Below are 11257 nucleotides of genomic sequence, written 5' to 3' on the forward strand. Positions count from 1 at the left end.
CGAGGTGTAAAACCGTGTTATAACGACTGTTGTTTTCCGGCCACGCGAGGATAAAGTAAGTTACATTCATTCATTCATAAACAGATATATTGGAATGACTTGTAATAAATTCTGCGAATCTGACCGTGATCTGATGTTCATATAGTTCAACAATTCTTGTATAGTAAAATACAGTAATGATCTGGTGCTACAATACGTTGGTTACGTTTTCGTAGCACTAGATCATATTGTAGGAAGTCTTATATAGCTAGGTTTGTGCGAATGTTTTGACTCGCAATAAGAGTCATAGCCTGATTTTGTTTTCAGTTTTTTTTTGCAACAGGATATGCATCATATAATGTTAAATGGTAAAAACACCATGCAAACATTGATAAATTGTAGCAAAAACATTGATGTAATAAGGTTTAATATATCTAGTGTGTTAAGGGCTAAAGCTAAAATCTTCACAGACAGCCATTTTAATGATAAACATTGTAAGTCATTTTATTTATTTATTCCACAGCGAAGGCAGCCTTTTTAGTTTTTCTGTTTTATATAGTTTTAATTTGAAACATTTATGTTACTTTGTTGACATAAAATTAAAATGTTTAATCAAATTTAAAATGTTATGTTATTTTTTTTGACATAAAATTAAAATGTTAAATCAAATTCAAAATGTTATGTTAATTTTTTTCTCATAAAATTTAAATGTTAAATCAAATTTAAAATGTTATGTTATTTTGCTTGCGATAAATTAGCATTTTATGTCATTTTTTTATAATATTATTTTCCAGTAATGCCCGACAATGTTCGAAGTAACAGCAGAGGAACGTACTGGATTGCAGGAGCATTTCGACAAAACTTTGCGTTGTGGATTATGTTTAGGTTTCTAATCTTACGTCAGATAATTATGTCTCTTGTTTCGGAAGCAGCAATCATGAGGTTAGGGACACGACTTAGCAATAACGTCAGACACCGTAGCATAGTTTAACACAAATCTGTTTAGTATAAAGAATAAATAAATGAACATAACTTATTTATCCTTGTGTGTGAAGCAACGACAGTTCTTATATCGCAGGTGTTTTATTTTAAACACTTCGTTTCAGCTTACGAGTTACCGCATATGTAACTTTGTTGTTAATTATTTTCGTCCAGATTTATCCCATTGCCTGATCATGCGAAACTATTTTTAACTGAATTCTTGCTTCACAGTTCTACTGATATGTACCATGGCATGGCAATTGAAATAAACAGTGTTGGGGAAATAATCCAAACACTTCATGACCAGCAAGGAGCATTAACATTTGGTTTAACGCAAACCACTGAAATTAGTGATGGCAGATTAGCTCTTGGAAGTTTTACGTCTCATGTTCTAGCAATTGTTGATTCTTCTTGGTCTTCTGATGCCTAACACTTTTAATGTCATATAGTACTGTGGGGTAAGATGGGACACCTTTTAGCACAGCATATCCAAATAACCTGATCGTGTTTTGAACAATTAACAATGGTATAAGGAGTCATGAGCATACGGTTTTACAATTTTCTGAATGTTCTTTGTTTACTACCAAATGTAAAAAGAAAAAAAGAATAAAAGTGCATCCCATCTTCCCCACCCTACTTTATGAGTAAGCTCTATAGCAAGGCACACCTTGGATCTAGGATTAAGGCTAAAGTTGTCCTATTACCACTGACCAACTAATTGAAAATATATGTTGCTTTTTAATAACCCTAAGACCTTATATGAAAACTCTTCATCCAAAATAGACGGTGATTTTTTATTATTTCTGAATTAGACTTTATTTTAAAACACTTAATCCAACATAAAAGATATTTTAAAATTCCCATTTTTCTTATTCCATAATTAAACCTTATACCCGATGTACCAACAACTCACTTTTGTATCTAACAATGCCACCTTAGTTCTGTAATTTTATTCATTTGATTTAATTATGTGTTTTATGCAAGTTTATCAAGTTTAATATTATGCTTTCTAATATATTTGTGTGCCGTTCAAAAAGTTTAATTTTAATTTTATACCATTCCTTAATTAAAACATTTTATATTTTTAACATTTGTTAATTTTCGTTTACTGTTTTATCTTAAAAAGTTCATGTTTTTCACATTTTAATATTATATTTGTGTATTACAATATTTTTAAAAAAGTCATGTTTTAAAATTCTTTAATAACTTTCTATGTAGCTTTAAATAATTGAGCTGAATTGCTTTGCAGATTATACTGTGTATTTTAATTGCTGGTTGTGTAAATTATAAATATGCCTGAAAGAAATGCTAGAAGAAGAAGAGGAAGAGAAAATGAAAATAATTCGGAAAATGAAGTTACTGAGAGACACTTGCAAGAACGACCGGCAAATAGTTCGTTGATCATTTCAATCTTAATCACATCCATAATATTCATAGCTGTATGCGCCTATGGACATAATAATTCACCCATCAATGCTGTGGAGATAGAAAATGTTGTGGAGGTTGAATTGGAAGGACCGTTTGCTGTGAATGAGAAACTTTCTCATGGAAAAAGGTAGGTATGCGTATGACAATATATTTTAAATGTAACTTGCTTTATCTTCAGAAAAACAACATTATAAATGATACATATTGCTGTTTCATACACTTCATGTTGGGTATATAGTGGGATGGGGAAAGACAGGACACTTTAGCACATAATATCCAAATATACTGTTTGTGTTTTAAAAAATTAACAACGACCAATAAGAATGGTGGGGATACAGTTTTATAATTCTTTGAATGTTCTTTGTTTACGAATAAATTGGATGAGAAAATAGAATGAAAAGGTGTCCCATCTTCCCCCACCCTATTATACATATACCTAAAATTTCCTGTGTATTTAAAGTGAATTCTAACAATTTTAACATGAAACTGATATGCAAACTGATATAATGAATAGATGTACCTTTGTTTCTATATGAAGAATAAATTGATAATAATTAAACATAAATGGCTCTTTTTTCTGCTATGTGTAGTGACCACGCTTATTTTCTTCCAATACAATTTAAATATATTTTAACTGTAAACGTGCTTTAACAACTTGTTTTGTTGATATCCTCGCATGGTGTCACATTGACATTTTTATAACTGGGGGTTTTAACTTAATATTTCATAAAAGATTTCTGATTTTTTTGATAGAATAGCCATGCGTGCGCCAGAATCTTGCGCTGAAGCTGATGATAAGAAGTTGTACGTTGGGTTACGTGATGGTAGAGTTGTGTGCATCCACCCTTCAAATGATGGTGAGATTGGAGCAGGGAAAGTGGAAAATATTACCACTGGTGTGATAGAAGGAGCTGTCAATACATCTGATGCATGGGGACATGGGGTTCCTCTTGGTAATTATTTTAAACATTATTATCTCAACGTTGATGAATAGGACTGTAAAACCTATATGAAAAAGGAAAATTAATATATTTTGAAACACTTATATATATATATATATATATATATATATATTTATATACAAATATATGAATTTAACTTGCTGTATCCTCGCGTGGCCAGAAAACAACAGCATTAAACACAGGTGTTCTGTATCTTACACCTCGTGCCAGCTTACGAGTTACCATGTATGTTACTTTTTGAGTAAATATTTTTTGGTGATTTTTTTATATTTATGTATACATGCCGTGGCGCAGCCAGACGGTTGAGGGGTCGTGCTCCCCCCCTTTTTAAACCCCCCCAAAAAAACATAATTTTGAATTTTTTTTAATTAAAACCTCCCCTTTATTTTTTTTCTGGCTGCGCCACTGTACACATGAATATATATTTTTTACCCTTATTTTGGCATGATAAATTTTAGCAACCTGTTTTTCCTTGGCATTATTTGTTTTACCTAGAAAACAAATCAGCAGTGCGAAATTAAATTTATTCGCCACATTTATCGATATGGTTCGCTATTTTTGATGATAATGCATTTAAACAATCTCATTCTCATCTCTGGCTTGGTTAAACATTATGTATTTAGGTATACGTCTCCGAGGCCAGTCCTTGTACGTAATGGATGCAATATATGGTTTCTATGTGATCGACCTTCCAACAAAATCTCTCAAGATATTGATTGAGCCTGATGTTGTTACCCCACCCATGAAGTTTCCCAACGACTTCGATATTTCCGCTGACGAGAAAACTGTTTATTTTACCGATTCTTCCGAGAAATATCCGATCACTGAGTTAATGTCGGAAGTTTTGGAGGGTAAGTTGTACTGGGAAATTTGTCTTTTATTTTGCGTGAGTGTGGTACAGCAAGGCATACCATGAGACCTGGGTTTTAAGCCAGATTTGGCCCATTAACCCAACTTTGTATATTTGTATATGACATTGGTTTTATTCAATTTATTCAAAATTTATTCAAAAAGTCTTCAGCAAGGCACGCCATGGGACTTCATATTTAGACCACAGTTAGTCCATTATCCAAACATTGTATATTCACATTCTATTACACCTGGATGAGGTCTAAAATCACGGGACCTGAAATTTTCACTTTTCGAAAACAGTAACAAAGATAAGATTAATTTAAACAATAAAGAGAAAGGAATGACCACCTAAAGGGCAGTGATTAAAATATTAAGTAAAAGTTTTAAACAAAGGTGTTGCTGTTAAGATTTAGGCCTTTATTACTTCAACTCTGTTTCACAATTTTACATTTTCACGTCCTACTATGTTTTTACAGGTAGCTGCACATCCAGGCTTATAAAATATGACATGTTGACTCAAAAACTTGATGTTGTCAAAGATGGGTTGTGCTTTGGTAATGGAGTTCAGTTAATTGATGACGAATCAATGGTTATTGTTCCAGAGACAACACGCTATAGAGTCAATTGGATTGACACAAAAACTTGGGAAATAAAACATTTTCTACATTTACCAGGTAATAGTTACTTTTCCTGCCAGACATATTATACACCTTTTGTAAAACAATTTGTCAGTATGCAAAACAAATGCCAGAAGAGCTGCTTTACAACAAAATGCACTATTTTTTTATTTTTTTCCTAAAATCTTTACAAAATTGTCTCAATTTCTGTCTGAAATTTTAGCGATGCCAGATAATGTAAGAAGAAACCGCCGAGGAAATTACTGGATAGGAGGTACAAGCAAGATGTCTAACTTCGTTAGTATCATATTCAGGTTTCCATCTCTGCGACAAATTCTCATCGGGCTGTTTCCTTCAAGTATTCTGTTAAAGTAAGGAAGTTTATAATATACTTAAGCTTTAATTATTTGTTTAATTACCATGAAAAGTAGTACTAAATAAAATACCAACGGAAATTAGCAGCAACTAACAGTCGTTAAAACATACTTCTGTAGCGTTTGCAACATGTTTTGATTGCAAGCGAAAAACTAAGAGAACGAATGAACTTGAGTCACGATATTTATATGGCAGATAACGGTAGGAAAAATGCACTCGTGTACTTGCACACACATGAGAGCTAGCCACATGTGTTTAAGTGTCAAACAAAGCATGGCTGCTGTGCACAACATCAACGCACAAAATAACACAAAGGGGAAAATAAAAAAGAGGCACCGGTGAAAATACTTATTTCAACACCTAAACTTTTAATGACCTGCTGCTTATTCCCTTCTCTTCGAAGTCTTAATCTATTGTTCTCTGTCATATACAAAAAGATAACTTAAACTATAAGATAACTTATCTTAAGGATCTGGTGCTACAAAAACCTAACAAATAAAAATCACGTCCAACCAATAGTAATATTAGAAAAAAAAATTTAAAAAAAAAATGAAAAAAAAAGATTTTTTTCATATTTTTTCTGTGTGGCTGATAATTTAGACAACCCATTAGTGACCAATGGGTTGGGGCAATTGCCGTTAAGTGTCTTGCCCAAGGACACATACACCTACAATGGTAGCAATGACGAGCCTTGAACCCATTACCTCAGGGTTAGAGGCAGGCGCGCTAACCAACTGTGCTTTGATGCCGACAACTAGTTGTATTCTCTAATACAGCTATTGGTTAGACTTAATTTTTGTTTGTTGCATTTTTCGTAGCACCAGATCTCGGAATTTGGTATTTGTTAAGTTAATTTCTCATACTTATCTTATGTTTACTTCACAGGGCAGCTGACCACAAGCATTGCATGTTGTTTGAAGTTGACAATGCAGGTGAAGTAATTCAAACATTACATGATCCAGATGGTAGTTTAGCTCATGCATTGTCACAAGGCACTGAGCTGAGCGATGGCAGAATAGCCCTTGGAACATACAGTGCTCAGTTCCTTGCTATTGCAGATATAGATTGGTAGTTTAGTTAACAAGTTTAAGAGTGTATTTATTTAAAACTAAAAGACAACCATTATCTGAGAGCAGTGGCGCAGCCAGGGGGGAGGGTTTCAGGAGTCGTGACCCCCCCCTTTTAAACCAAAAAAAATTTTTTTTTAAATTAAAAAAAAAAAAATTTTTTTGAACAATTTTTTTTGATTAACCTCCCCCCACTTATTTTTTTCTGACTGCACCGCTGTCTGACAGCCTAATTAATTTTAAAGTATGTTTAATTTTGTTATTATATGTTCTATGATTTAGGTACTTTGGTAGAATATTTTTTCATTACATTCAATTTTATTGGAATTACTGCCGAAATACTCAATTAATATATGCAGTCTATATTGGATGGGTAGACACTTTCAACCTATCACATTTTTCTTCTTTAAAATGCTATTTCAATTACTGCAAGCACTGTTGACATGTAAAACTGTTCACTGGTATTGTGCGTTGCTGTGTGTAAGGTAAATGTATTTTGCAATTGCATGCCCTTAATGCTTAAGTTACTGACCACCATATATTAATGTCATATCTTCAGTTTTGTCAAACTTCATTATTTTGAGTTTATTTTATTTTTCTATTCTGAAATTTTGTGGTACTAAGGTAATAGTTTGGATTTTAAGTATTTTCGAATTTTAAACAAAATGTCTGAAACAAATGTGAGAAGAAGGGGGAGAGAAAAAGATGATGACAGGAATTTGAACAAGGAAAACTTAAAGGAACACTTGCAAGACAGTTCATCTAATAGTTCATTCATAACGACTGCTTTGCTTACTGTGGTTATATTCACACTGGTATGCGTAAATGGATATTATAACTCCCCTATCAATGCTGTTGAAATAGAGGGTTTGGTAAAAGTTAATTTGGAAGGCGTGTTTGCTGTCAATCAAAAGTTGAGTAAAGGAAAAAAGTAAGAAAATCTGAAATAATTTATTTAATGTTATGGTTTCACTGTATCGTATTTTTGCAGAATACTGTTACCTAGCCCTGAATCTATAGCAGAAGGTGGTGATGGTAAACTATACACTGGTTTGACTGATGGTAGAGTTGTGTGCATCCATCCTTCAAATGATGGTGAGATTGGAGCAGGGAAAGTGGAAAATATTACCACTGGTGTGATAGAAGGAGCTGTCAATACTTCAGATGCATGGGGACATGGGAGACCACTTGGTGAGTTCAGATTCTGTATTCCTAACACAGCACAATTCATTCCCTTGGCACAGTGCTTAATTTTCTGGCCTGTAACCCAAAGTTTGTAGGTTTAATTTTTTAAGCTAACTCTGATAATGTATCGCGATATAGTTGACAAAATGCACGTTTTTTAAAATCACAAAAACAAACGCTAGTAATCTCTGACAATTGTAATTCGTATTTCTGTTTTGCATTAAAATTATATAATGCACATCCAAGGTATTCGTCTACGAAACCAGTCCTTGTATGTGATGGATGCAATATATGGTTTCTATGTGATCGACCTTCCAACAAAATCTCTCAAGATATTGATTGAGCCTGATGATGTTACCCCACCCATGAAGTTTCCTGATGATTTTGACATCACCGCTGATGGAACAACGGTTTATATGACAGACGTCTCACCTAAATTTGCAATGACACAATTATCATATATAGGTTATGAGGGTAAGTCGGTTTATAACATTTTTTGTCAGTGTTGTGATTCATTGTCCAGCCCCGTGGCAAAGTGGTTAACGTGCCCGCCTCTAACCCAGAGGTAATGGGTTTAAGCCTTGTCGCTGCTACCATTGTGACGTACATGTCTTTGGGCAAGACACTTACGGCAATTGCTCCAACCCAGTGGTCACCAATGGCAATGAGTTGTCAAATTATCAGCTATATATACATAAAAAATAATCACCTACAAAGTAACATACATGGTAACTCATAAGATGACACAAGATGTATGAACACCCGTGTTATAATGCCTTTCGATTTTCTGGCTACGCGAGAATAAAGTAAGTAACGTTCATTCATTGGATTGATATCTGGTGCTTTGAAAAGTCAATGGAACACACATGACACGTAATGTTTTCTATGTGGGTGAGGTTCTACAGCATTTCACACCTTACGACCTGAGATTTATGCCAGAAACGGCCACTATCTTCAACTCTGTTTCTCATCATCATGTCCTACTATGTTTTTACAGGTAGCTGCACATCCAGGCTTATAAAATATGACATGTTGACTCAAAAACTTGATGTTGTCAAAGATGGGTTGTGCTTTGGTAATGGAGTTCAGTTAATTGATGACGAATCAATGGTTATTGTTGTAGAAACAACACACTACAGAGTCAATTGGATTGATACAAAAACTTGGCAAATAAAACATGTTCTACATTTACCAGGTGAAATATATTTCATAGATGTTACTATTTTTGTGTGTTATTATAATGGCTGTAGTATGTAAAGTAAGATTAAGGTATATATGTCCTATATAGTTTTACTGTAGCACAGTTGATTAGCGCGCCTGTCTCAAACCCAAAGGTATTGGGTTTAAGGCTCTTCGCTGCTACTATTGTGGGCGCATGTAAATTGTCAGCCACACTTAAAAAAATAACCCACAAAGAACATTCTTGGTAACTTGAAACTGGCATGAGGTGTATGAACACCTGTGTTTAACAACTGACGCTTCCTGGCCTCGCGAACATAAAGTAAATTACATTCATTTATTCAATATTAAACTAGATTTCCTTGACCTGGAATTCACTATTATTGTTCCTTACCATATGCAACACCAATGTCATATTTATAGAAAAATATTTCTGTGTTCTGTTCCAGTGACTACAACCTATATTCTTTATGTGTGGTAGCGGTTGAGCGTGCTCCGAGCACAGATATTTAATATATAGTAGAGTGGGGGAAGATGGGACATATTTAACGCATTATATCCAAACAGCCTGATCGTGTTTCAAACAATGAACAACGGTCTGTGAAAGTCGTGAAGATACGGTTTTATAAGTCATTGAATGTTCTTTATTTACAACCAAATGAAAAGAGAAAACATAAACGAAAAAGTGTCCCATCTTCCCCCACCCTACTATATATATATTTATCTAAGATTGCGTGTTGTGTAAAGTTACTAGCTGGCGCATTATGTAGCCGTTAAGTGTGCTAGGAGGCCGAAGGACACTCAAGGTGACCATTTTATTTAATAAAAGACTTAATGACAGTAAACTCTAATTTCTTTTAGTAATGCCGGATAATATCCGCAAAAATGCCAGAGGTACATACTGGATCGCTGGCAAAACTCAGCTTACTTGGATATTTGAATTTGCTGCAAAATATCCTGTTTTTCGACAAACTGCTGCTGGATTATTTTCGCATGATGTTTTGATGACGTGAGAATTTATTTTTATTATTTTTTTTAGATTAATTAGTTTCAACGCAATGTTAGTTTGACAGAGTTTAGAAGTTACACTTTTAATTTGTAACTTTTTTAAGTAGCTTTTACCAATACCACGTCTATTATATTGTTGCTAATTTTGTTTTTTTAAAATTAATTTGTTATTTTTTGTTTTATAGTTTATTTGAAGTGATAAGTGGCGTAGTGGTTAGTGCGTCTGCCTGTAGCGCAGAGGTAATGGGTTTAAGGCTCGTCCAGCTACAATTGTAGGCGTATGTGTCCTTGGGCAAGACACTTAACGGCAATTGCTCCAACCCAGTGGTCACTAATGGGTTGTCCAAATTAACAGCAATATATAAAAAAATAAAAAAAAATCCCAAAAAATTAATTACAAAGTAATATACATGGTAACTTGTAAGCTGGCACGAGGTATTAAACCCGTGTTATAACGACTGTCATTTTTCGGCCACGCGAGGATAAAGTAAGTTACATTCATTCATTCATAAGTAAAGTTTTTTTTATGTTTTAATCCTTTTACTAAATTACAGAATAGCAGAAAACAAGCACGGCATGTTGTTTGAAGTAAACAGTGCTGGTAAAGTGATTCAAACATTGCATGATCCAGAAGGACAACTAACTCATGGTTTAAGTCAAGGCACTGAACTCAGCGATGGTAGAATCGCTCTTGGAACATTCAATGGCAATTTTTTATCTTTTTCTAACACTGAGTGGTCATTATAATGGACCAAGCTGTAAAGTAGTTTTTTAGAAATTGTTACAATTTTCCTTGGCAGTATTTGGAGTTTTTATGCAATTATTTTGTACCTCGTCTAATTTAATTATTCAGGTTTCAGGATCATTATTTTATCATCTACCTTTCTTTATCAATTAGGTGTGCTCACTTTTGTTGTTCATTTTTATAAATGAATATATTAAGATACAAATGAGCTCTTCATATTTTCTACCTTCCTTCATTTTGTTAATGCGAATATTTATATCACATAAGCATGCAAATACAGACTTCAATTGATCATTTCAAAAATTGTATAGTGTAGTGGTTAACAACACGCAATTAAAACGGGTCACTTTGTACACCGCGTATCTGGAATAAATAGCTTACAGCAGTTTATATGTCCGGCTCCGTAGCACAGTTGGTTAGCGCGCCTGCCTCTAACCCAGGGTAATGGGTTCAAGGCCCGTCGTTGCTAGCATTGTGGGCGTATGTGTCCTTGGCTTTGGCAAGACACTTAACGGCAATTGCTCCAACCCAGTGGTGATAATCGGTTGTGCTTGTTTTCGTGAATTTGGACAAACCGTAATGACGCAGTAATTAGGTAATGTTGGACGTTAATATTTATATATGATGTTTAATATGTATAACCGCTGTTCGCTTGCCTGGAACAGATCACAGCATAATGTGTAGCGGTTCGGTTTATTGTGGTTGTAAATCTTTATAGCAACATATGTTCGCTTATGGTGTTGATGTATTTATATGGTTTCTCTCCTGACATTTGTCACGTCGTAAAGTTACATCTGTCCTTTTACTTCAATTCCCCTTTATAAACCTTACCGTACATGTTATGAGACGGAGAAACACGCAGACGTTTCGAGAGACCAG

General features: G+C 34.1%; 4 protein-coding genes across 5 annotated transcripts in view; 3 read left to right on the forward strand and 1 right to left on the reverse strand.

Annotated features, from left to right (window-relative positions):
* Nucleotides 1-1763, forward strand: part of LOC100184493 (adipocyte plasma membrane-associated protein) — a 4303-nt gene extending 2540 nt beyond the window's left edge. The window contains exons 5-6 of one of the 2 annotated variants that reach the window (XM_002126676.5): nucleotides 774-921; nucleotides 1192-1763. In XM_002126676.5, the coding sequence (XP_002126712.3) occupies nucleotides 774-921; nucleotides 1192-1390 (347 nt within the window). In that variant the 3' untranslated portion in view covers nucleotides 1391-1763. The remainder of the gene's footprint in view (nucleotides 1-773; nucleotides 922-1191) is intronic. The other variant, XM_009859227.3, reaches the window with a different exon arrangement.
* LOC108951017 (protein myomaker-like) overlaps nucleotides 1-11257 on the reverse strand; it is a 75815-nt gene that overhangs the window by 56942 nt on the left and 7616 nt on the right. The window lies entirely within an intron of this gene.
* LOC100176677 (adipocyte plasma membrane-associated protein) lies at nucleotides 2208-6919 on the forward strand. The gene is made up of 6 exons (XM_002126463.4): nucleotides 2208-2515; nucleotides 3142-3341; nucleotides 3974-4201; nucleotides 4679-4876; nucleotides 5043-5190; nucleotides 6080-6919. The coding sequence occupies exons 1-6, from the start codon at nucleotides 2253-2255 to the stop codon at nucleotides 6264-6266; spliced, it is 1224 nt and encodes a 407-aa protein (XP_002126499.1). The 5' UTR covers nucleotides 2208-2252; the 3' UTR covers nucleotides 6267-6919.
* Nucleotides 6875-10681, forward strand: LOC113473996 (adipocyte plasma membrane-associated protein-like). Its single transcript, XM_002126434.5, has 6 exons — nucleotides 6875-7192; nucleotides 7253-7452; nucleotides 7693-7920; nucleotides 8444-8641; nucleotides 9487-9634; nucleotides 10188-10681. The coding sequence occupies exons 1-6, from the start codon at nucleotides 6927-6929 to the stop codon at nucleotides 10378-10380; spliced, it is 1233 nt and encodes a 410-aa protein (XP_002126470.1). The 5' UTR covers nucleotides 6875-6926; the 3' UTR covers nucleotides 10381-10681.

This window comes from Ciona intestinalis, chromosome 2, assembly GCF_000224145.3.
Source record: "Ciona intestinalis chromosome 2, KH, whole genome shotgun sequence".
In the NCBI taxonomy this organism is placed as follows: Eukaryota; Metazoa; Chordata; class Ascidiacea; order Phlebobranchia; family Cionidae; genus Ciona; species Ciona intestinalis.

What these genes read in the sequence shown, in the direction of transcription:
- LOC100176677 (XM_002126463.4), top strand. Translation starts at nt 2,253, where the DNA reads ATGCCTGAAAGAAATGCTAGAAGAAGAAGAGGAAGAGAAAATGAAAAT. An exon ending in AAACTTTCTCATGGAAAAAG is followed by an intron (nt 2,516 to 3,141) that starts GTAGGTATGCGT and finishes TTTTTTTGATAG; the next exon opens with AATAGCCATGCGTGCGCCAG. An exon ending in ACATTTTCTACATTTACCAG is followed by an intron (nt 4,877 to 5,042) that starts GTAATAGTTACT and finishes CTGAAATTTTAG; the next exon opens with CGATGCCAGATAATGTAAGA.
- LOC113473996 (XM_002126434.5), top strand. Translation starts at nt 6,927, where the DNA reads ATGTCTGAAACAAATGTGAGAAGAAGGGGGAGAGAAAAAGATGATGAC. An exon ending in ATCATATATAGGTTATGAGG is followed by an intron (nt 7,921 to 8,443) that starts GTAAGTCGGTTT and finishes ATGTTTTTACAG; the next exon opens with GTAGCTGCACATCCAGGCTT. An exon ending in TCGCATGATGTTTTGATGAC is followed by an intron (nt 9,635 to 10,187) that starts GTGAGAATTTAT and finishes ACTAAATTACAG; the next exon opens with AATAGCAGAAAACAAGCACG.